The 26,376-nt window shown below is 37.5% G+C and overlaps 1 protein-coding gene across 3 annotated transcripts; it reads left to right on the top strand.

Annotated features, from left to right (window-relative positions):
- Positions 1-87: 87 nt before the first annotated feature.
- MBIP (MAP3K12 binding inhibitory protein 1) lies at positions 88-22,204 on the top strand. 3 transcript variants are annotated; one of them, XM_025392903.1, is made up of 9 exons: positions 88-316; positions 3,984-4,103; positions 5,883-6,107; positions 6,187-6,283; positions 8,792-8,857; positions 9,091-9,243; positions 12,650-12,747; positions 19,951-19,989; positions 21,577-22,204. In XM_025392903.1, the coding sequence occupies exons 1-9, from the start codon at positions 188-190 to the stop codon at positions 21,679-21,681; spliced, it is 1,032 nt and encodes a 343-aa protein (XP_025248688.1). In that variant the 5' UTR covers positions 88-187; the 3' UTR covers positions 21,682-22,204. The 3 variants fall into 3 exon arrangements, with proteins under 3 accessions (XP_025248688.1, XP_025248686.1, XP_025248689.1); XM_025392901.1 differs by having other exon boundaries at positions 21,574-22,204; XM_025392904.1 differs by lacking the exon at positions 12,650-12,747 and having other exon boundaries at positions 21,574-22,204.
- The last annotated feature ends 4,172 nt before the right edge of the window (positions 22,205-26,376 follow it).

Below are 26,376 nucleotides of genomic sequence, written 5' to 3'. Positions count from 1 at the left end.
AACTGATTGGTGTAACGTGCTTGTCAGTCACATAGAGAGGGTGGGGCCTCAAAGCCTGATCTAAACGAGACGCCTTGTCGTACGTCATCGCCAAGCGACTAAAGCTGGAAGGGAGGGAGCGGGGTTGTGAGCAAACGGTGGTGGTGGTGGTGGTGGTGGTAGTGGTGGGGCGGCCTGAGAAGGCATCATGGCTGCTGCCACGGAGCTTAGTCGCCCGAACAGCGGTGACAGGAGCCTCGAGCGAAGATGCAGCCCCAACCTCTCCCGAGAGGTGCTCTACGAAATCTTTCGCTCCCTACAAACCCTGGTTGGACAGGTGAGAGGTGGCCGGAGGGACTGGGAATATGGAAGCCATCCGGCCCATCCCTCCATTCTTTTCCTCTAGCAGGGGCCGGGGGCAGCTAGGCCTGCTGAGGTGTGGGATGCGGTCCCTGAAGCCGAGGTCGGGGAGGAGCGCGGGCCCAGCCGCCTCGCTCGGAGTGAGGAGGACGGCGGTACCCGTTGCCGAGTAGTTTACCTTGCAGCTGTCCTCCCCAAGAGTGGGTGAGGTTGGTCTAAGTGAAAACTCGGCTCCGAAAGAGGCAGGCTTGGGGAGAATGAATGTGGAAAAGCTTCACTGCGAGTTTAGGAGGCGCCTAGCGCTCAGGGTCCTTTTTCCTCCAACTTACTCTTTATGGGAATTAGTTGGTCAGTAGGCCTGAGATTTATAGAAAAGCGCGCGCTTATTAGCTTTTTCTTGGCCGGGGGGAAGGAGTAATTTGTTCTTATGAGTTACTTGGTTTTGTTTATTTCTTTTTTCCTTCGGGCTGTTTTGGGCATCTATAACCCTTTCAAATGGGGAGGAAAGTAAAAGGAATTCGTTTAAAATACTTCTAGCGTAAAGTTGGATGAGTTATCCATCGTTGATGCTGTTTGCGTTAGAACTGTCGTTAACTATTAACTAGTTTAACTGGCTGATAAATCGCTTTTGCAGAAATGTCATAGTAAAATTGGTTTTGAATTTAGTGGGCTTCTTCGATCAAGTCACTGTTTCGTTTCACGGTGTAAAATTCAAAGCAAGTTTTAAATGAGAAACAATTTAAAAGTACGCTTGTTTACCTGCCTTTTAAAAGGAAATATTTTCTATCTTACATAGACCATTTTCTAGCCGTAAAAGTTTGTTTTGAGGGTGGCACTAGCGCATGTGGACACGGCAGGCATTTGTGTCTAAGATAATGGTAAATTCTTATGAAAATAGAACATTTGTCTGATTTGTGAAAATTATTTTTAAAGCCTTGAGTAGATGGAGAATCAGCTTTTTAAAAAGTTACTATTTTAAAAAATCGTAGTGTGTTGTGTCTTACAAAGAACATTACTGTAAGTTAAACGGTGTTATGTAATAACGCAATTATTAATGGAGTCTGCTTAAACATATAACTTTTAAATTCAGTTGTTTGCCAAGTGCTTACCGAAATCGTTTTTTAAAGGCTTGGGGTGTTTTGTTATATATTCCAGTCTTAAGACCCAAGACCTTTTAAATGGTTTAAAAGTTAGAGAACTTTTTATGGCGACGTTGGAACTTAAGTTTGTTTATTTTCTAATGTCAAGGTGAAAAAAGTTTATGCTCACCTATTAACAGAAGATGGAATATTTTTAAAAAATACTGAGCAATGATTTAAACGTTTCTTTTGAAACATTTTGCATACTGAATTTTTCAAACTCATTAGAAAATTTTAAACATTCAAGTACTCTACAAGTAAAGAAGCAATTACAATTTATTTGTGTCACCTGTCAAAAATGTTGACAGTAAATATTTGGTTACTTTACCATGACACAGTGAAGGGACCTCCTATACAGGTGTCAAAAATATGATTGTTTCATCAGTTAAATGCAAACTGTTTTCATAATACTCTATATTTTGAGAAGTATTAAGAGTGAAAGCCAGAGTTCCACACTTACAAAATTGCCCCCAGAGAAATCAGTATTTTCTTTTGCAATCACTTTAAAAGATTTCTAGAAGGTATGTTGTAACATGCCTAACTTCATCCTGTGACATCCCTAAGTATCATTGTATTATTCGATCTCAGTAGGAAACATAAAACTGAATGTTAAAAAGAATTTTTTACTTAAGATCACAAAATTTACTAATTTTAACCTTTTTGCTTGCCTCTGGATGGTCCATCTTACGAAGCTAAACACTTATTTATTTTTAGCTTGGATTTTTGTATTAATTTAGTAAAGTGTTTACTGAAAATATTTATTTAAATAGTCTATATTAATAGCAGACTAATAGAGATTTTCGATTGAATGGTTTACTCTTCCAAGTTCTGTAGGGCAAAATGCATAGAATTCATATTACTAATAATGAGTTTGTTGAATGAATAGTTAGATGTATTAGAATAGTTTTAAAATTAATTTGTGACATTATTATGTGATTTTCTTAAAAGACTAGTTATTCTTAATTGCACTTGAAGCTTATGTAATTCTGCTGAATTGAAGTGACACTATGAACGAAACATTAAGACTTATTTTTCTGTAAGTTATTTTCTCTAGAAAATGTGATACTTTGCTTTGGTTGAGGATTTGCCTGCTTTATCCCCAAGCTGTATTCTTAAGTTTTCTATGATCAACTGTAGATCTCTTTGAAGACTATGAAAGTACAATAATAGGTTACTTCCGTACATAATACAGGTTGCTGTCTAACAAAATCTTTATAGGAATTAAAGTAATGTAAATTAATGCATTCACTTTAACGTAAAATCTTAACATATTCTAATCTTTGCCAGTGCAGCCTACATGAAATTTCATGTATCTTTACGCTTGTCTAATATGGACTTCTAAATGCTTCTGTTCTCATCTTCAAAGGGAGTACATTTCTGTCACAAAGTATTCAATATATTATCTTTTTATTGGTAACCTTACAGCTTTTTGATCTTTGTACAGTGATTCATCTTTTTTATTATAATTATGACTCATAAAATCTGTATTTGAACTCATGTAACACCTTTATTTTGTAGAAAAGATGACTCATTTTGAATAAATTATGTTAACTTGATTCCACTGTGAAGTGTATTCTTATACTATGCTATAAACACATGTCCCTAGAAAAGTTTGTGATGGTTCACTTTTATTTACTCAAAAGACTGCAGATGGGCGCTCTCATTGTAAACTTTTCACTCATTTTGATGATAGTCTTACATTCAGGTTGTTGGTAGTTTTCTGGGTATGATTTTATTCTATTAGATCACCAACTGATAGAAATTTCCATATAATGAGCACTCATATCTTAGCATTTAGCAAAAGATCTGGACATTTCATCCAGTCTGGCAACTTATTTCACTATAGTGGAGAAGTCTTTGTTTTTCAGCTTCAGACTTCCGTAGCTAAATAATAGTTTTTCATTTGAAATAAACATGTTGCCATTTATCCCTACACTTAATATGTATGAATAATCTTGACTTTTAAATTAGTTTAAAAATTGGTTAAAAGTTAAAAAACTAAAAATGTGATTTGGAGGACATCAGAATAATGATATATTTCTGATATGTATTTGTGTACATACTTAAAGAGAAAGATGCATGTTAAAACTTTCACAAAACAGTTGTACTTCCTCTGTTTAAGGCTCTGAGCTAGAAGTAGTAGGATTCTGAATAGGGCAGGCCTATATTGGACTCCATCCAAAGGTTTGTAGATATTGAAGTATCAAAAGAGCCTTCATCTTTTCATCTTTCATGAATGGTTTTTACCTCTAAAATGGTCGCATTACACAGACCCAAGAATAGAATTTGAATGACATGTCATGTTGTTTTTGTTTTTTATGAAAATCTGTAGCTTTCTTGGCCTCTTAAAATGGTAACTGTGTAGAGCATTTCAATGTATTATTAAAAACTTGATAACTTAGAGCAAAATAGACCCGTTACTCTAGAAATCTTATTTTTGTGACAATTCATATGTACAGCTTAATTGTGTAATTTTTGTGATGTTGCTGGTTTGCCCCTTTGAAGCTTAACCTCAGAGATGATGTGGTGAAAATTACAATCGATTGGAACAAGCTCCAGAGCCTCTCAGCATTCCAGCCTGCATTGCTCTTTAGTGCACTTGAACAACACATTTTATATTTACAGGTAAATTTCTTGCTAAAATGATAACCCGATATTGAAAATAGACATTAATTATGGTTAAATTAGTTGAGTATTTGACAGTTCTAAACACTATATTAATAGTGTTGCTAACAAAAGGTTATTTACGTCCAGATTTAATCTAAATCTGTTAATTTCAGTAGTGATCAGGACAGTTAAGGGAATATAGCCCAAAAGACCAATGTGGGTATGAGAGTGAATGAATGCAATTCTATTCAATTCTAGACCTGCACTGAAAATTCAATACAGTTCCATCTATGGTGGGTTATAATTAAGCAATAAGACACGGCAGGTGTGTGTCATGCTATGATAATGATTCCATGCCTTGGGTGAGTTTGGAGGCTCATGGAGTGCTTTCAGTGGTTCAAGAAGGGGCATTATCCCAGCATGACACATCCTGGAGTGTCTACTGCAATTAAACAGTTTCAGCATAGTTTTTAAAAAGAAAGTAATTTCTGTGACATTAATGTCTCATCTTTGTAAGTAGCCAGTCACTATTTTATCATTTCTTTTCCTTAACAGTTTGAAATAATTCATTCTTTATATTAGAAGTTAATATTGAATCTGTATTTATAATAATGTTGTTATATTTTTAAATATTTCATGTTAATAACTGAACAGTATTATGACCTTGCTGGTTTCTAATTGAACATCTTTGCAATTATAATTGATGTAAGTTTGCAGTTTATCTCTAATCAAAGTGTAAAATGTGAAGTGTCAAAAAGACAAGTGGAAGAACTGTTTGGATTGGTCAGTTTACTGTGATTAAGGTGTTACAAGGTTTCAAAAGAGTAGTATAGCAAACAATGGAAGCAAAATTGTGGGTATGAAAAAAATAATTGGAACATTATCAGTGTTAGTGTGTTTTGACTAATGGAATAGGCATTAATTTTCAGCCCTCCATTCATTGACTTTGTGGGAAATTTTAACTGTTCCATGTTAAAAGTAATAGTTAACCCTGTTTTAAAGGGCAGAGCAGTGAGCTGTAGAACTCAAATGAGGCCTAATTGTGGGGAGCGGGAGAGGGGAACAGTAAATGGGTAATATAGTTTATAGTCTACAACAGGGGTTTTCCCCTGTAGTATAGCGATAGGCCTCTGCCTGTTTTCAGCTATAGATCTTTTTGTTGTTGTTGTTCATTTTCTTTTTTAAAATTTAATTTTATGACCCAAGAAGAGATCTTGCCATGTCAGGAAATGTCTGAGTGTTCACTCAACCTAACACCTATATATTTCATGTCTATCTTCCTCATTCACATTGGCCAACTGCAGTTTCAAGTGGAGAATCTCCAGTGATATAGTGATAATGCAGGGCTTTGCTGAGTGAGAGCACTGGCTCTCGTGTTAAGGAGGAAAAATACTAAGCCTTAGTGTTCTGAGGAGGCATTTGAATGACATGTTAATTAAGTGGCATTGGTGCCAGAGGCTGAAGGCTTTGATTTGGCACAAAATAAAAGATGAGTGACAGAATGATTCTCTCAAAGAAAATTTTAAATTTCCTTAGGTTTTCTTTTCTTTTTTCTTTTCTTTTTTCCTCTCTCCTTTTTTAAAACTAATTTATAGCAAATGATAATGGTTACAATAGCAGAGAATAGTAAATACTTACATGTGGTCAGATCTATGTGTCTTGGTATACCAACTTTTTATATTTATTAACTGATATTAAGTATTTCATTTACTTAGCAGAAATTTATGTAAATATATTAAATGTGTAATTAATTTTGGTCAGTTTGAACCTCAGCAGATGGAATTGTGTTGTTCTCAGCCTTTTTTAGCAAAACTTCAGTCTCCAATTAAAGAGGAGAATACAACTGCTGTTGAAGAGATAGGAAAAACAGAAATGGGGAACAAAAATGAAGCAAATGACAAATTTTCCATTGGTGACCTACAAGAGGAAGAAAAACACAAAGAAAGTGATTTAGGAGATGTGAAAAAGACACAGATCCATTTTGATCCAGAAGTAGTTCAGATAAAGGCTGGAAAAGCAGAAGTAAGTTTTTTTGGCGGGGGTGAGAGGGTATTATTTTTAAAAATCTTATGTTTACACTGTTAAAACTTGTTGTTTGTAGATTGACAGACGAATATCTGCATTTATTGAAAGAAAGCAAGCTGAAATCAATGAAAACAACGTCAGGGAATTTTGCAATGTTATTGATTGTAATCAAGGTAACTACCTAGAAATTAATTTTCATAGGGTTTTAAGCACAATTTTTATAGTTGCTCTAATCTTTTATTTATTTTTTAAATGAATAGCTTTAAGAACACAATTCAAGTTATATCACGGGTTTAGTTAGTAACTAAGATAGAGTTTCCTTCTGCTTAATAATAGACTATATTGCAAACTGGTTTTCATTTTGGTTTCACAGAGTAAATGCTAACATTAAAAGTGTTTATCACTGGCGAAGATTATTTTAAAGTTCCTTTAGGAAATGAATGTGAGGTATGAGTGACAAGGTTGATCAATCCTACTAGTAAAAGGAACTGAGCTCTATGAATTTCAAACCTATACATGTACTGTGAAATCATGATGTTAATACATAAGTGAACTTAAAGTTAATATTCCTCCAGAGGGAGCAGTTTTCTCACTACTCCTGAGCTGTTTGAAATGTCCTATGTCACAATACAACCAATTTATCATGAAGACTATGGTGTCTTGCTTTTTTCCTTTCTGCCATAGTGCATACGTTTGCTGTTTTTCATCAGATTCTCCTTTACCTCTCTACTTGATGCTATAGTACATTTACAAATCTGCAGTTATGCTGCAGAATACAAAATATTGCAAAGCAGTGCCATAGATCATACTCAGTCACCATAGTAATAATCAGAACAACTAGTTCTTAGGAAAAATTATGGAGAAGAATTCATAATTGGGATGAACATGTTTCTTGTTGCCTCTAATATCTCATGACTAATTATTATGAACATAGAATTGTCACATGAACCTGAAACTGACTCATATCACATTGGTACACTGATTCTCTTAATAATGAAATAATATAGGCTGGTATTGGGTCCTGAATTTAGCTGTGTGCTACTATTAACATTACACATGTGCATCTCTAAATTTGGTATATTTTCCTATTAGCTTTTGAGAACAGGTGCAACAGTGGCAAAATCTCAGGTACTACAACCAGCTATAAGCGACTATGAGAAAGGGTTTGTTGCGAGAGCAAGCACATGTGTCACTAATGTTATTCCTCTGTTCTCCCTGCTAACTCTATTATTATAAACCACCAGGGGATAGAAATTGACAAGAATTGAAATGCTCAGCAGGATTCCTTGGCCCATTCAATTCCTTGCTGGCTCAAAACAGTGCTAGAAAGAATTGCTGTGGAGAGTGACTAGCACTCATATACTCACACCATGCTGAATTTCTCACTGATGGGTCAGTTAATCTATATGTTTGGAATATAGTTCAGGAATGGATGATAGCTTCCTTTTTTAACCCTTAGCCCCATGAAATGGCAGGAAGAGAATGGAGAAAGGATGGCCTTTTAAGCATATTTTGAGGTGCCTCCAGCCTCCAAAAAAAAAAAAAAAAAAGGAAAGATGACTGTTTAGTCTCTGGATATAAAAGCTAAGTGGATTTGGAATTTTATGCATACTATTTGATTTATCAACAGAACTACTAAGGAATGTTCAACGAAAAAATATAAATGTATTTTAATATGTTAGTGTGTTCCTTTTTATTAAAAGGAATTTTAATAGTACAAATCTAACTATAAGCAGTGGAATTTTTAAAAATCAAATTTCATGATGGTGGAAGGAATTTTTTTTTTTTAAGAATCTCATTTACCAGCCATTTTTTTACAAAATATTCAAGGGAATTTTACAGGAGACTTACTGCCAATGTGTGGCTTTTAAACATTGTTTCAAACACAAGTATATATTATTACTATGTAGTATCATATGTTAATATATAACAATTATGTTAATATATTAGTTGTATTATATGTTAACATCTTTCCAATTTTCCCCCTTTGTAATTTATGCATTGATATCTAATTTGAAAGAAACTATACTCTTCAGCTTGGAAAAAAATAGGAACAAATTTTCACAACAGACCTTTCCTAAAATTAAACTTTCTTGAAAGTGGTAGGATGAGAAGTAGTAGATGACTTTTGTGATGACGGATTTCTAAAATGAGCACTGGAAATCTAGGTAGAGTGGAAATGTGTGTTTACTTGAGGTTTTGAGGTCATCTTTATGTGGAGTTCTGAAATAAAAATGTGTTAAATACATAATTCTTTTTGTTGGGTGTTCACTAATTTGGCATTAAAATAAAACATGCTGAATTAAAAGAATTCTAGTAAAAATGATGAGTTTTAGTTCTACGATGAAGTAGAATTTAAATACTCTACAGTAGATTATTTTCTCCAGAGGCCCGAATAGTGACATTGGTTTTCAAAATTGTATCAATTTGTGCCACTTAATGTTGATGGCTTTTCTGTATATAAATCTGAATATTAGGTAAGAATATTAGATATTATAATAAATTTTGACAGGTAAAGAAGGTCACTAAATTCTATCCTGTGTGTGATGGTAATTTATTGTTACTATTATTAAAATTATTATGAGTAAAATGTTAATATGAATGATTGGAAGTTTATTAAAATCTCATACATTTGAAGGGAAGAATATATTTAAACTTATATTTATCTAAATTTTCCTTAGAAAATAGTTGTGCAAGAACTGATGCGATTTTTACTCCTTACCCCGGATTTAAAAGTCACGTAAAAGGTAAGTAACCACCACATGACATCTGAGTCACTGACAGAAGTCTAGATTATTAGCAAAATGGAATAGAAATAACTTTCCCATCTAAATTTTATTTTAAAACAAAAACATCTTGCCATCCTTCATACTTGTGGTTAGATGGTCTTTATGAAAAAAATACAATGTGCTGTTAGGGAATAAGAATTTCTGATTTTTGAAATATAAATGTATATAGGCTCAAAAGTTTGTTAATTTAGTTTCTAGAGTTGTGAATACATACGGACCACAGACTAGACCTGAAGGAATTCCAGGGTCAGGTCATAAACCTAACAGCATGCTTCGAGATTGTGGTAATCAGGCTGTAGAAGAACGACTACAAAATATTGAGGCCCACTTGCGGTTACAGACAGGTAAGCAGAGTGCTAAGTGGACCTCATAATGAACGTTTGCAAATGGTTAAAAAATTGCAGTTCATTTAGTCACCAAATTTTCCTTTAGCTCCTAACATTGTTTGAACGATAAGTGCCAGTCATTCAGAAAGTGTTATGTATATGTCAGTTCACTTAAAAGGTCATAGTACCCTTTTGAGGTGTTGGTGCTGTTATAATTGTACAGATAAATAAATTGAAGTTTAAAGAGCCCAAGCAACACGCCTCAGATAGTAAGTGACAACTCTTTAAGAAAAAAAAAAAGGAAAAGAGATAGTCCAGTCTTGCCTAGGCTGGACTTGAACTCCTAGGCTCAAGTGATGCTCCTGCCTCAGCGTCCTGTGTCAGTGGGACTACAATCATGTGCCACTGCACCCTGCTCAAACCTAAATCTTCACTGGGTGCAGAGCCTGAGTCTCCCTCTCCATTTAGTCACCATGTCTGTTGATTCTGTTTTCTGAATAAATATCTCTCAAATCTGCCCACTTCTGTCTTATCTCTACTGCTGCTACTAGAGTTGAAGCTGCTGTGATCTCTTGCTTGGACTGATGGAAGGATATTTACTGGATTCTTTGCCACTAGACTTCCTCTAGATCATTCTCTATGCTGTGGCCAGATTGCTTTTTCTAAAACTCAAATTTGATCTTGTTTCTTCCCAGCTAAAAATTTGGAGATTGGGATTGGAGGGGGTTGTAATTTTAAATAGTATTGTCCACATCTGTAGTTCCAGCTACACCTCTGGGCTTCCCATCTCCCACTCATTTTGCTGCTTTAGGATCTTTATACTCATGCCCTTCTGTCCATGCTTTTTCTTCCTAATCCTAGACCAGTGCACATTCACCTTTTGTATAATCTTATATAGCACTTGGTATTCCCTGCTGCCCTTTAAAGCAGTTATCATGGTTCTGTTTAATGTCTGTCTTCTGCTAGATAGTCCGTGAGAGTGCAACTATGCCTGTCATATTCATTACTTTGTACCTGTTACAGTGCCTGGCACAAAACAAGTGCTCAAATGTTTATTGAATGAACAGTTGCTCATTTTACCTTTGCGGATATATGTAGGAGGGATAGAAAGTTAGTGTTTCACTCTCTCAGGGTAGGTCAAGGGATGATGGCATCTTTGTGAAGTGACACTTGAGGCCTTGAAGGATTACTAGGAATTTTCCCAGAGCAAAGCATTCCCAAAAGAGGGAACAGCAGAAGCAAAGCATTCCAAAAAGAGGAAACAGCATTTGCAAAAAAGGACAAAAACACAAAATATGGTTCAGGAGATATCTGAATCCAGTATAGCTGGAGTATACTAGCTATCTGAAGCTATACTAACCAGATGAAGGTAGAAGAAGAAAACAGAATGAGTAAATCTTTGAGAGTAATAAGACATTGGCATTAAGAATTAATCTCCTCCCTCAGAAGTGGATGGGTTTAAAATGCCACTGTATAAAAGGATTGACTGGTTAAGTCTCAATAATATGAAATAGTTAATTTTTTGGAAAAACATCTGTTGAATGCTTACTATGCTCCAAGCACTATTTTAGACACAAGGGATACTGAGATGATATAATCATAGTCCCCAGCTTCAAGGACTTTATAATCTGATGAGAGAAAGATTAATAGTGAAGTAGAGTTTTAAAGGAGTAATGAAAGGCTGGGTGTAGTGGTATGTGCCTATAATCCCAGCTCCTTGGGAGGCTGAAGTGGGAACAGAGCTTGAGTCCAGGAGTTTGAGACCAGCCTGGACAATATAGTGAGAGTCCGTCCCAAAAAACTCAGGAGCACTGAAGAATGCAGGGGGGCACAAGGAGCCTTTATGCGAATGAAGAGGTTTAGGCAGTGCCTGCGTCACCCAGTGAAGCTTGAACTGGCTCTTGACAGATACAGAAGTAAGGCAGAGGACATTGTAGGTAAAGGGAGCAGCAAGAGCAAAGTCAAATGAACAAGTTACTTTATTCAAGAACAAGAACAACCCGGGTCCTAAGATTTTTTTAAATCCTCAAAAAAACTTTCTAGAATTTTTATACATAACAAGTTGACAATTTTGATATAAAAATGTACCTGTATTCTTGAATTGCATAATGATTGGCTAATCATGTATTCATTCAGTCAGTAAATATTAAGCACCAGCTCTTTGCCAGGCATTGTAGTCTTACAAACTAATGCTTCCTCGGTTTGTGCAGTGCACAAGCTGCACAGCCCTACCTAATGAACAAAACAGATAAAACTGTCCTCTTGGAACTTACATTAGAATGGGGAAACAAACAATACGGAAAGAAAATATACTGAATGTTGGGTGGTAGTAATGGAATGGAGAAAATTAAGGTAAGGAGGATAAGGGAGTGCTGGGTAGGGGAGTCATAGTACTGGTGTTTTTAACAGGATAGTGAGAGAAGGCATTACTGATAAGGTAACTTTTGAGCCAAGACTTGAAATTGACTTGGGATTATGGAGGTGGAGGGAACTAGCTAAAGCTTACAGAGTGCTTGACCTCGCTGAATAACAGAAAAAAGTAATGAAGTGGCTGGAACCATGTGGGCATAGGGAGAATGTCCAAATTGTGTATGGCCTTGTAGGCCATTGTGAGGGCTTTGGTATTTAATCTGAGTGAAATGATCAGATATTGGAAGGCATTTAATCTGGGTGAAATGATCAGGTATTGGAAGCAGAGAAATGACGTGATCTAACTTACATTTTTAGAGGATCACTGGCTCCTGTGTTGAGAATACACTCTATGGAAGCATGGCAGAAACAGGGAGACCAGTTTGGGGGTTGCGATAATCCAGGGAGAGGTGGAAGTGGTCTGGACCAAAAAGGCCACAGTGTGGAGGGGGTGAGAAGTAGAAGGATTCTTGATATAATCATAAATTTAAAATTTGAGTGGCCATAATTTACTGTTCCCCTCCTCAGAAAGTTTGTTAGTTTAAAATTATGGTAAAGCCCCTTTTTTACATTCTTTTAGGCCAAAGGAAAAAATATGGCATGTAGGAAGAAGTATTAATTGAAGAAACTAATATGACATATTGCAGCCACTGCATTGAATTATCATCATTTGTCACTATGCATTTTTGTCCTCCCATGTTATCAAAGCATATCAGAAATATAAATTGTTCTCTATGGAAGCTATTCACAATATCTTGTAAAATGAATTTAACATGAAACTCCTAGAATATAGGAAGCATAAATGGGGTTTGGAGAGAGGAAGTGTAGTACAATATGTCCAATAGTGTATAATATGAAAATATGACCTAAGGACTTCATTCTGTTTTACTTTTGTTTTTTATTAAGTATTTTCCATTCCTTTGCATAAGTGTCTTTGCATGGTATTTTAAGAATAAAAATTGTAAGAAGAAAGAATTATTCAACAGTATCTCAGAATTTTTTTTAATGTATTTAGGTGGTCCAGTGCCAAGAGACATTTATCAGAGAATTAAAAAGCTTGAGGATAAAATCCTTGAATTGGAAGGCATCTCTCCTGAATATTTTCAGTCTGTAGTGAGTATAAGTGTCTTTTAAAAATAAATTAAAATGTTATTCTGGATTCGTTGTGGTTTTACAGTCACTCATTGATCTATAAGCAAAACTATTTTAATAATTCAAAGATGAATGAACATAGTCCTGTGTAGGGGATATATCTAGTTCCTTAAAAACTCTGGTTCTGAATATTTTTAAAATTTAGAATTTTTAAAAAGGGATACTTCTATTATATATTACCCACATTCTCAAACTTAGGCCATTTTCATGGCATAGTAAGTCAAACTGGGTGGTGGTTGGGCCTTTTACTCTGAACTTGCTACCTTGTAAAACAGAGGCTTCCTCTGGAACCTTGCTCTGTCAGTGATCCCTCTGCCTCTTTAATCTCTCTTCCCCAACAGGCTCCTTCCCTCAGCTCACATGCAGTTAATACTAAACAAACGCACACCTCAAGCTGCCATTCTTACTCTTTACCTTAACCACCAGACTTTCTATGTTTTTGTAATTCCTTAACTCTAGCATTCATTCATTCTTACCCCTTTTTCCAAGAACATTAAGAAACAGTGTTGTGCTAGTAAGTTAGTATCTTTGGCACATCAGCTTTTTTCAGAAAAATGATCCTGAGCTCATTGTGTTTTCCTCAGTCTTCTGAGGTGATCATATATAATACCTGCCTTCTTTAAGTTTTTTTTTAAAGCAGTACCATATTGGAACTAAAATAATATCAAAGTGAGATTATACCAAAACTCCTATTTCTGAAAAATTATGTGAGATAGCCCATTTTAGCATGGATCATGCAAGTTAGTGGTGAAAATGTATTTAAAATTTATTTTAGGTATGACAGCAATCTTCCAAAGTTATAGATGGAGTATTAGATGAGTTACAGAAAAGAAGTATTTCCAGAGGAAGAAGGCAGGTCACGTAACAAAAGGGAGCAGCAAGTCTTAAATGACAAAATTTCAGAGAAGAGTTTTAGTGATTTATTGCTCTCAAATGTAAAATGAGGTTTATAAAAATACTAAGGGCTGAAGCAAAGATCAAATGAGATAATGCCAATCAAACACTTAGCATACTGCTTACCACATGGTAAAAACCTCATTGGCATTTATTTAGTTTCAGAACTATGAAGTAGCTGTATAAACCTGGAAAAGTCACTCTATTCCTCTGGCCTTCAAGGTGTCTAATTTTAGAAAATGTGTTGGTTGTACTACATAATTACAAAGGTCTTTTCACTTTTAGGATTATTCTTTGAATGTCTTCCTAGGAAACTTCATAAAGATTTTTAATGACTTTTCCTACAGTAGTCTACCATAAGTTTTTCCCATTCTAGTAACCTAGGAAAGTTATTTTTCTAGTTCAATTTCATACCTTGTTAATATAATTCTTACTAACAATAGAATTGATCTTTCAATAGAGTATGGTAGTATCAGATGCCTCCAATGAGAACTTACTGCAGTATCATTCATCTCTTTTCTCTGATTCTGATTTATAAAAATTTAACATAGGCCAGGAACAGTGGCTCATGCCTGTAATCCCAGCACTTTGGGAAGCCAAGGCAGGCGGATCACCAGAGGTCGGGAGTTCAAGACCAGCCAGACCAACATGGAGAAACCCCATCTCTACTGAAAATACAAAAAAAAAATAAAATAAAAATAAGCCAGGCGTGGTGGCACATGGCTGTAATCCCAGCTACTTGGGAGGCTGAGGCAGGAGGATCACTTGAACCCAGGAGACTGAAGTTGTGGTGAGCCAAGATTGCGCTATTGCACTCTAGCCTGGGCAACAAAAGCAAAACTCTGTCTCAAAAAAAAAAAATTAATAGATTTGTTTAACAAAAGAACAAGCCTTCCACATCATAATCTTTTTGTTTTGTTTTGATCTGTTACACATAGGATAGAGTGGGTAAAAAGGTAAAGTAGCCAGATTGTTAGGACCTTAAGTGCTGTGCTCAGAAGGTTAAAATCTATTTTCCAGGCAGGGAGCAGGGGGAATCTACTGAAAGCATTTGAGCAGAGAAGTAATTTGTGAACATGATATTTAGAAAGATTTATCTAATACAGTTGTGGGAGACAAAAGAGAGAAACTAAGGACAAGGAGATAGTGTTATGCTAGCTTAGATGCGAAGTTAGATCCTAAAATAGGGACGTGAGTGAGAATGGAAAAGATTTATGCAAGTTGGAAAAAAATGGACAAATATTGATGATTGGATATGGAAATAGAGAACAAGGATAGAGTCCAGTTTCTGGTTGGAAAAATGATACCATTGATAGAAATAAGAAAATCTAGAGAGAGAGATACTTTTGGGGGAAATGTGAATTTGAAGGCAGAGGAGGTTATGAAGGTAAAAATATCAGGTAAGCTTTTTGAGATATAGCACTTACACTTGGGACAATTGGGAGAGTCTGTGTAGTGGTGAGAGTCCATCGATGGATAGGAACACTGAGATTGTCTGAGGCCTGAAGTCTGAAGCTTGGTGACTGCCTAATTTCAGGGGCAAGAAGCATTTGTAAATGTAAACAGAGGATTGGCATATATGTATTAAGCATTCAGAAAAGGATGGATGGTGGCAACCTGTGATAAAACAGGTGCTTTTTAAAAGTGTTTCCAAATATGTTTAAAAAATCTATATATCTTTTAGAAGAACTGCTTCTGGATTAGTGTTGGAAGTGACATATCAAATTAGTAGTGAGCTACAAGGAAGAACAAAACACTGGAAAGGTTTAAATATTCAGACTCATTCTCTCCTTTAGGCCTGTGAACATACATGACACAAGCCCTATGGGAAAGAAGATTTCATACTCACCCTTCTATAATAGGATGAATGAGCCATCTTTAGGAACCTCACTTGGAATACAGCTAGCTCTAAGAGTGTCCTTGCAAACAGGAGGAGTTGAGCACATACCTTACAGAGGACATAGTACATTATTCATCACCCTCACCATCATGCTGGGAGTACATATATGGTAACTGCATAATTTTACATATTTATCCCTCAAAAGTATACAGAAGAAACTACATATGTAGCACAGCCCTATAGCTTCTAAAGATAGAAAAGTTGAGCCCATTAAATTTATTAAGGATTGAACTTTTGTTGGAACTCCTGAAATCTGAAAAGATTTTCGTTGAAATGTGTTTATTCAGATTCACATGTAGATGAATTCTAAACATGGGGAGCTTCTTACAGTTGGATAGAGATTGATTATCGTGGGTAACATTGAAGGCTGGCATAGAAAAACAAATATTTGTCGGGAAAAAAGATGTCATTTATATTTGTTTTATAAAACGTAATCAGATTATATAAAGTTCTCATTTTATGAGCCAGACATAAAACTCCAAAATATGTTATAATGTGTATAGAACAGGATTTATGGCAAAAGTTAATAATACTTGTTGGACATTTTGATGTAAGAATTCTAAAGGTCTTTATTCTTCGCATTAGCCATGGAAAGCTTTAAATGTAATGTTTTCAGAAGTTTAAGGGCATGGCCTTAACAGTTCATTTAAAATATATGATCTTTCAGTATTTCCAAAGACTTACTGATTTTAAAGTATGATACTTGAAAACAGTAAGTACCAACATGCTTTTATAAGTGTTTTGTTCATTTTATAGCATTTATTACTTATATGTTTATACATGTTTTTCACTTTATATTTTGAAACTCTCAAGGGCAGGAACTGTGTCTTGTTCATCTTTGAGATACAGAATGTAGTAGATATCAAGTAGATGTGCAAATGAATGGATAGGACTTGGCTGATAGCTCATTACTGGACTTTGAAGGTGTGTTAACTTTGTTCAAAGCACTGACTCGGTGTAATTCTTAGTCTGTAACAGTAACTCCTGGTTCTTAAGGAAGCATCAGGGGAGGGGAATGCTGAAAACCAGGTCAACATCATGTACACAGGCCATGTGCGTGTGAACATGTGCTGGGTCTGAAGCATGAGTGAACAACTGGATTCAGCTAGAAAATTAGATTGTAAACATATTTCAGGGGGCCTTGAAGGTCATACTAACCAGTTTGCACTTCTAGTATCATTGGAGCACAATTAAGTTTTAGAGAAAGAGAAACCTGTAATTTAGGTCCCTGTCTGGTGGCATTATAAAGTCTGAGTTGGAGAGAAATTGGAGTCAAGGAAACTAGTTTAGGAAACATGTCATTATCTAAGCCAGAGAGAAATGAAGGTCTGAATCAGGGCTCTGGGACTAGAAGGGAAGAAAAACATTTTAGATACTGCACGTGTAGAATCAGTTGCCTTTTACAACTGAAAGAAAGAAAGTAGCCAGTCATGGAAGAGGCCTCCTTACCCTTGAGATTCCTTAGAGCACTGGTTCCCTGGATTTGCGTGTGTGTGTGTGTGTATGACAGTCATGCTCTGCATAAGGATGTTTCAGTCAACAGTCAACTGCATATATTACAGTGGTCTCATAAAATTATAGTGTGGTATATTTACTGTATCTTTTCTATGTTGAGATGTGTTTAGATACACAAATACCGTTGTGTTATAGTTGCCTACAGTATTCAGTACACAAACATGCTGTACAGGTTTGTATGCTAGGAGCAATAGACTATACCATATAGCCTAGGTGTGTACCATCTAGGTTTCTATAAGTATACTCTATGACGTTCAAACAATGACAAAATTGACACATTTCTCAATATATCCCCATCATTAAGCGATGCATGACTAGGAACATACTAAGGTAAAATAATGGGTGAGGAGAGACAATTTTGCATTACCTTTCTCCAGCTCTTTCTTTAGTGTGCTGTGCTCTCAAGTATTTTCTCTCAGGTACCAACACCTGTTAAAACGTCCACCTTTTATTTATACTTCTATACAGATGGGGTTATGTCCCAATAAACTCATCAAGAACTAAAAATATTATCAAGTCTAAAATGCATTCAATACCTCTAACCTACCAAACATCATAGCTTAGCATAGCCTACCTTAAACATGTTCAGAATGTGTACCCTGACCTACAGTTGAGGAAAGTCACTTGGCAGCACAGTACACTGTAGAGTATCGGGTGTTTACCCTCATAACCACATGGCCGACTGGGAGCTTCGCTCACTGCCACTGCCCAGCATCACAAGAGAGCATCGTATCACATGTCACTAGCCCAGAAAAAGATCCAAATTCAGCATCTGAAGTACAGTTTCTACTGAATGTGTGTCACTTTCACAGCATTGTAAATTTGAAAAGCCTTATCTAGCCATCGTAAGTCAGGAACTGTACTGAGATTTCCTTACACCTAAAACAAATAGTAAAGTTAATCTGGTGTATCCATAGTAGATATGGTATTTCTAAGTGTTCTTCTTATCAAAATATTCTGCTCAGGCGTAAAACAAGCCCAAAAGGCCACATTTTACTGTTTTTAAGTCATTGAACCACTGATGACCTTACTTTCCTCATTTTGATATTTCTTGCTTTGGTTCTATGATACAGTAGTAATCTGACTGTTTAATAGCATAGAAACTATCGATATATTATAGGTTAAACAACTAGGAGAACAAGGGGAATTTTTTTTGTTTTGTTTTGTTTTGTTTTGTTTTGTTTTGTTTTAGACGGAGCTTCGCTCTGTCACCCAGGCTGGAGTACAGTGGTGCGATCTCGGCTCACTGCAACCTCCACCTCCCGGGTTCACACCATTCTCCTGCCTCAGCCTCCCAGGTAGCTGGGACTACAGGCATCTGCCACCATGCCTGGCTAATTTTTTGTGTTTTTAGTAGAGACGGGGTTTCACCATGTTAGCCAGGATGGCCTTGATCTCCTGACCTTGTGATCCACCCACCTCGGCCTCCCAAAGTGCTGGGATTACAGCCATGAGCCACCGCGCCTGGCCAAGGGGAATTATATTTGCATTAAGTGTATACAAAGCCACCTCTTAGGAAGTCAGGAGACTGATCAATTGCCAAATTAAACATTGATTCCTTATTTGCCCATAGGCCCTACCACAGGTATGCAGCTTGGTTTGGCAAAGGAAGGAGCATAATTATCTGAACTCTATTATTTCATAATTACTAATTCTAATACTTAATGATTTCCAACTTATTGTAACTTGATAAGAAGCATACCTAGATGTTCTTTGAATCAACTTTTGACACAAAGGAAAATGTGAGTTTTAATGCTATCTTCAAAATCTCAATAGTCAGAAATGCTCATGAGAACATTTTGTCTCTGAGATTCAGTTTGTCAAATATACTAATTTACTAATTTGCCATTTAAAAGCTAGTGCCTGTGTGAAACTAAGAAAAAGTCTAGGAAGAATTCATTAGACCAAGATTTAAAAGGCTCATTAGTGGATCAATGAGAATGTTGTCAGCTTCAACTGTAAGAAATTTGAACTCAAAACTGGCTTAAACATTATGTAAACTATAAAATAGGAACTCCATGGTAGCACAAGCTTCAGATTTAATTGATTCAGTGACTAAATCATAATTGTAAGAAAATAGGTTTCTTTCCCCTCTTAACTCTGCTTGGTGTTACCTTCTTTTCCAGGCAGATGGCAAGATGGCTACAGCACTTTCAGGTGTCTTACCCAGATACAGCAGTATCCTGAGAAACTGCCTTCTTTGAGGGCTTTCTCTCAAAAGACGTGAGGAAGCTTTTTCCAGAAGTTCTCCTCTTAATCTCCAGCAGTCTTCTCCTTTACTCATTGGCCAGAACTGGACCCATGCCCATTTCAGTCACTGATAAGACCAGGAAGCTATTGGCTTGGGCCACACAGAGAAGCAGTGGATAGGTAGCTCCTTGCATAAACAACCACAGTGTCCATTATAGTCAGTCCAGGGTGTGTGTGTGTGTTTTCACCTCTTGGCCTCATATACCAGATTACATTTTTCCTTTGTCTATTGTCACTTCGCTTTTTCAACACCCTGGGATGGAAAGGTTATGAAAAAAAACTAAGCAGAAAATCCCCAGAGCACCTCTTTCCACAATCACCCAGGCTCATTAGAAGCTGGTAATTGATGGGAAAATATGTATTGCCAAAGATAAGCATGTTGCTGCAGTATTACTATTATATATTGTTAATGTCATCCTCTTTAGAGGGTAACTTGCAGAATATAAGGTGGATGTTGGTTACAGACAATAATTGGTATTGGTAAATTGGTTGGCTTTCTTTCTGTCAGAGTTCCCAAGGCTGTACATAATTTGTACGATATTTTATAAAGAAAAAAATAATGCTTAGATTTTTTTAAATGTTGATTACTTTTTTTTAAAATCTAGAGCTTTTCTGGAAAAAGAAGAAAAGTTCAACCACCTCAAGTAAGTTACTGCATTTTCATTTTGGTTTCTGAAATAGTTTGATTAGTTTTATACCTTTCTTATTAATAAAAGTTTCTACTATGGTTGCTTTTAGGTCATACCCTGGTACAATTTACGACTGAAGAAAAGGGCAGTATAAACTAATAAACTTGAATAGAAAATTTCTTTTAAGGGCATGGAATGACTCAGATAGGTTAAATAAATAAAACCTTTGTCCTGCTTTTAGTAGTACAAGGATGTGTCATTCATCAAGTGCTTAAAAATAGTAAGTGCTCAAGTAATTTCAGTCTCCCCCCATCCCTTCCTTTTGTGAACACTTCTGATTAGCAGCACCTACATCAAAAAGGGTGTTTGGCAGAGTTTGACTTCAGCTGGCCCTGTCTAAAGTGCTACTTTACTAATTAGTTGAACCTTAAATAGTAAGGCTTTGCTAGACTTTAATAGTGGTAATGTGAATTTAAAGTTGGAGAAGACTTTCTAATTTTTAAGAGTAGCATTTTTTTTCTTACAAAATTCCGAGTAAATTTTTTGATAGCAATTATTTTTTCCAGAAGTAAATTATTGTAGTTGATCCCTCAAGAGAGAATTTCTAGGTATTTTAAGCAGTTATTTTTAAAGTTAACTTTTTTTACTATTGATTATGAGAATAATCAGGTTTTTAAAAGTTACTCTCTTATGTAGTAAACTGTAACACTTTGTTGCTGCTTTAAAAATACAATTCACATAACATAAAATTCATAATTTTAAAGTGGCTATTAGTAAGTTCACTATGTTGTGCAACCATCACCACTAAGTCTAGAACATTTCCATCACCGCCCCAACCCTGTACCTATTAGCACTCAGTCCCAATTTCCCTTTCTCTTTACCCCCTAATAGTCACCACATAATACTTGTGTCTAAATTAGAAATATTAATGTAAGTGAGGGTGTTCACATAGATAGACTTGAACAAATCCAATTTTTATTGGAAAGCAAAAGTGTTTTCTTCACTGTTTTCCACTTCAGGTTAACCTTAGTAATCAACATAGAAAGTTTTCTATTAAAAGGGATAGCTGATATCTCAAATGATTTTTTTTTCTCCTGGTAGTAGCATAATTAGCATTTTTCTTCTTCTTTCCAACTTTTACTTAAGCTCAAGGGGTTTTCAGGTTTGTTACATGGGTAAATTGCATGTCACGGAGGTTTGGTGTACAGATAATTTTGTCACCCAGGTAATCAGCATAATACCCGATAGGCAATATTTCAGTCCTCTCCCTCCTCCCATCTTCAAATAGGCTCCAGTGTCTAATAATCAGGCTTTTTTTTTTTTTTGTAAACTTACTCTTTCAAAGTATAAAAGGTTCAGGAGAGCTTAATCATTAGAAAAGAGAAAAAGAAATAGTTAAGCCTTGTTATTTTATGCCTTTAAATTTATGATATAGTCAACATATATAGTTGCGCAGTTTTAAGATTATTCTCATGAGGGAAAAAAACCCATTTGATCATGCTTTTGAATATTTTAAATATTTATAGTTCGTTTGGCACTTTATCTGCATTAAGATACTTCAGAATCTTATTCAGCAATTTGTGTCGTTATTGTTTACAGCAGAACTATTCACTGGCTGAACTTGATGAGAAAATTAGTGCCCTCAAACAAGCCCTCCTCAGAAAATCAAGAGAAGCAGAATCCATGGCAACCCACCACCTTCCATGAAAAACTCCTCTCCATCCTTGTCATTTTACTTTTTTGTATACATATGTGTAACTTACACTGTTATTAATTCAACGGATATATATTTATCAATGTAGACTTCTCTGTGAAGTCAAGGTTTATTTTCACAAGTCCAGCTTGCAGCAAGTCATCTTCAGATATTCCAGTAAGTTTTGAAATAATGAATGTGTTGAAAATAGCATTGTTGGAATTTATTCCCTTCTGTTTTAAAGGAGGTATTTTGGAAATTGAAAAACTTAATTTAAAAGTGCTGGTACATCTTTTTTCTTTTGTGGACCACAGAAAGGAAAATTTATTTTGATATTGATACTTTAAAAGGACTTTATATTTGTAACATTGGTGTTAACCAGTTTATTAGTTTAAATCAGTACTTTGCATATAGTAGGCATTCAACAAAAATTTATTGACTGAAGTGAATTTTAAATGGATGTATGAACTTGTTTTTTCTTAATTTCTAAGATGTCAGTATTCATGTAAATAAACAGTAGATCCAGCTTTATCCCTTTATTGACTGTGTGACTTTGAACAACTTACTTAATCTGTCTTTGTCCTCATTTCCCAGTCTGTGAAATGGGAATGACAGTAATAGAAACTACCTTATTGTTATGAAGAAGAGGTGAGATCATGTATGTTTGAAACTGTCCCAAGGGAATTGCTCAGTAAATGTTAGCTAATATAAAACCAGGTCTGGTTTTGGACAGCAATTAGGATGTTACAAAGAAATTATAGTACCTCTCTTTTGAGAGCCTCACCTTTACAATACCCCAGTTATTAGGCAGTACATACATTATTGTGTCCAGAATTGGTGGGTTCTTGGTCTCACTGACTTCAAGAACGAAGCCGCAGACCCTTGCGGTGAGTGTTACAGTTCTTAAAGATGGTGTGTCCGGAGTTTGTTCCTTCAGACGTTCAGCTGTGTCTGGAGCTTCTTCTGGTGGGCTCATGGTCTCGCTGTCAGGAGTGAAGCTGCAGACCTTCGTGGTGAATGTTACAGCTCTTAAAGGCAGCGCGTCTGGAGTTGTTCATTATTCCCAGTGGGTTCGTGGTCTCAGCTTCAGGAGTGAAGCTGCAGACCTTCGTGGTGTTATAGCTCATAAAGACAGCATGGACCCAAAGAGTAAGCAGCAGCAAGATTTATTGCAAAGAGTGAAAGAATAAAGCTTCCACAGTATGGAAGGGGACCAGAGCAGGTTGCCACTGCCAGCTTGGGCAGGCTGCTTTTATTCCCTTATCTGACCCCACCCACATCCTGCTGATTGGTCCACTTTACAGAGAGCTGATTGGTGTATTTACAATCCTTGAGCTAGACACGCTAGACAGAAAAGTTCTCCAAGTCCCCACTAGGTCAGCTAGATACAGAGTTAGCTATAAACAGAGTACCAATTGGTGTAGTTACAAACCTTGAGCTAGACACAGTACTGACTGGTGTATTTACAAACCCTGAGCTAGACAGAGTGCCGACGGGTGCATTTACAATCCTTGAGCTAGACACAGAGTGCTAGACAGAAAAGTTCTCCAAGTCCCCACTAAGCTAGATACAGAGTGCTGATTGGTGTATTTACGATCCTCTAGCTAGAGGTAAAAGTTCTCTAAGTCCTCACCCGGCTGAGGAGCCCAGCTGGCTTCACCTAGTGGATCCTGCACTTGGGCTGCAGGCAGAGCTGCCCGCCAGTCCCAAGCCGCGCCTCCCTCCTCAGCCCTTGGGCGGTGGATGGGACCGGGCACCACGGAGCAGGGGGCGGAGCCCATAGGGGAGGCTCAGGCCACACGGGACCCCACTGCAGTTGGGGGGCTCAGACATGGTGGGCTGCAGGTCCAGAGCCCTACCCGGCGGGGAGGCAGCTAAACTCGGTGAGAATTTGAGTGCAGCCCCGGCGGGCTGGCACTGCTGGGGGACCAGGCGCAACCTCGGCAGCTGCTGGCCCCAGTGCTAAGCCCCTCACTGCCCTGGGCCAGCGGCGCCAGCCAGCCGCTCGGCATCCGTATGGGGCCCCCGAGCCCTTGCCTGCGCCCGCCGGAACTCACATTGGCCTGCGAGTGCCCACGCAGCCCCGGTTCCCGCCGGCGCCTCTCCCTCCACACCTCCCCGCAAGTGAGGGAGGCGGCTCCGGCCTCAGCCAGTCCAGAGAGGGGCTCCCACAGTGCCGTGGTGCGCTTAAGGGCTCCTCAAGCGCTGCCAGAGTGGACGCCGAGGCTGAGGAGGCACTGAGAGTGAGGGCTGCTAGAACATTGTCACCTCTCATTACCACGGTTACAAATTAAACATTTGAAAGATGCAGCTACTGTTATGTGGAAATTCTTTCACGGAGCAGTTGTTGAGGTCAAGAATTGTTTGGTGGTTCACTCCTGTAATCTCAGCACTTTGGGAGGCTGAGGTAGGAGGATTGCTCGAGCCCAGAAGGTCGAGGCTGCAGTGACCCACTGCATTCCAGCTTAGGTGACAGAGTGAGACCCTGTCTTAAAAAAACAAACAAAAAAGGTTTGGTTACAAGAGTCAGAAACCTACCAATAGTTTGGAAAAGAGGAGTTGTTAAAAAGGAGCAGAAATCTGGAACTTCATTGCAGGAAGTACAGTGAAACATTGTAGGATCTAGAAAGTCACCAGCAATTAAACTCTTTCTGTGTCTCTGACTGCCCCTTACTCTGTTTGTCTCTGTCCTCTAATCACCTTGTTTTCTGCTCTCCCTCTGCCTTTGTCTCTGTCCTCTAATCACCTTGTTTTCTGCTCTCCCTCTGCCTTTGTCTCTGTCACTCTGCCTTTGTTTTTTTAATCTTAAACATAATCGTCTATATACCTACTGTATTATCTTTCTGTGGACTGGTTTCTCCGAAGACCTTTTTATCTCTGCTTCCCCACATGGGGTGTCGTGTTAGTCCTGTCTTCAGAGCCTCGGCTTGTTAATGTGTTTGAGCTGCTATGGTGCAAACTCTGAACTCAGCTCTAGAACTTCACAACTCCAGTGACTGCTGCTTACCTCATGTTTTGTGTTTCTTAGCTCACATTCTCCAGAGATTAAATCAGATTCAGTGTGACCAGGCATCTCAGTCAACTGTGGCCAGATGGGGCCGAACCTCTTTGTAGAAGTTTGCAATTTACATACAACCTTGTACAACCATTTGTGGCAGCCTTGAAATTGTGGTCACCTCATAGAAAATGTAGGCTTCAGAATCATTCCCAAGAAGATGTGGGCTAGGTGGATTCCACCAGTGACTTACCACTGTATTTCATTTCTGCAGAGCAAACTTATCCCTCAAGATGTTCTTTTCTAACATGATCCCGTATTATAAGTACAGCTGCAAATACCTATTCCCCACTCTGCATCTGGTCCATGTGATCATCATCCTGTCAGAATGACATCCTCCACATTTAGTGACACATTTTACTATCGGCACACCAGCCATTCAGTAGGGAAAATGAAAATTAAAAATTATCAGTTAGAAAAGGAGGTTGACTTGGTGGTAGGGAAGGAACTTAGAAAACAGGATCATACACTGATCACTAGTCCAGACCAATAAATGCCATGAGTCTGTTTCTTGCCTGGGTAATAGAATAACTTCCTAAGTCATGCTTTGGGAGTCCTAGGATCTCACTAGGATTCCCTCTTTCCATTGTCCTCAGGCCTACCCTTCTTAGGGACCTAAGAGAGGAGTCTTCTCTCCATTTGAGTAATTATTGTCTGGTGCCAGCAGCCTTTTCTACTTGAGTCTGGAGCCTGCAGAAGAGACTCAAGATTCAACACCATCTTGATAGGAGTTAGGATAGGTACTTGTCCAAGACTAAGGTTCTTCTGGTGATAACTACCCCAGAACATTAGTGGGCTCTTAATCATTGTCCTGAGCACATCTTTGACTGAAATGTGATGCCAGGAATTTCTGTGGGATAAATTTGCTCCCTTCATCACAAGGCTGCCTGATGATGTTTTTTCCTTCAGGACTTTCCTTATTCAGCTTTCTGTCCCCATTGTTTCTTTCTAACAGCCTTGTCCTCGAGAGAATAAAGGAGCACAAGTGATTGGCAAGAGGCTTGTTTGCAAGGACTGGAAAGCGCCTCTTCCCTACTCTGCCCTATAGATATCTCCCTTCCACAGGTTACATTCCAGTCTATAAAGGTGTTTTACAAGGGGTTGGTGGGGCTGGGATTGGGCATCAACATGTTTATCCTGTGGGAAAGGCTTAGGATTCCCACATTAGTCTGGGTACTGTTAGATATTCTCCTTTCCATTGCTGGCCCCTTGAGCTTTTTCAAACTCAGGAATAATATCTGGACCTGGTCTCCAGCAATCTCAGCAGATTTCCCTTTTGAAACATAAGTCATTTTCCCTGCCTTTCTCTTATCTGCTTTTAGGCAGACAACCTGCACATGTGATTTGGGTCCCAAGAGATAATAGGCCATTGCTCAGCTCTTTTGTTATCACTTACCTTCAAAGCACCAGTTTTCCATAGAACAGGGTATCCTCTCTGTCCACCCCCAACCCCTATCCCCCCTCTTGGCTTTAACTCCATGGTTAGTTTTGCATTTTCACTGAGGATCTGTTGCTTGAGCAATCCTATTCCTGGCACTAGTTTCTGTTTTAGAGATTTGCTGTTTTCAAGAAACAGGAGCCCAATTCTAAAATAAAGGGGTGGTGGTATAAAGAATGTAAAGAACCCAAACTGCAGGAAGTTTAGGCAGATTTT

The sequence above is a fragment of the Theropithecus gelada genome, chromosome 7b (assembly GCF_003255815.1).
Source record: "Theropithecus gelada isolate Dixy chromosome 7b, Tgel_1.0, whole genome shotgun sequence".
In the NCBI taxonomy this organism is placed as follows: domain Eukaryota; kingdom Metazoa; phylum Chordata; class Mammalia; order Primates; family Cercopithecidae; genus Theropithecus; species Theropithecus gelada.
This window is presented reverse-complemented; position numbering and strand designations above follow the sequence as displayed.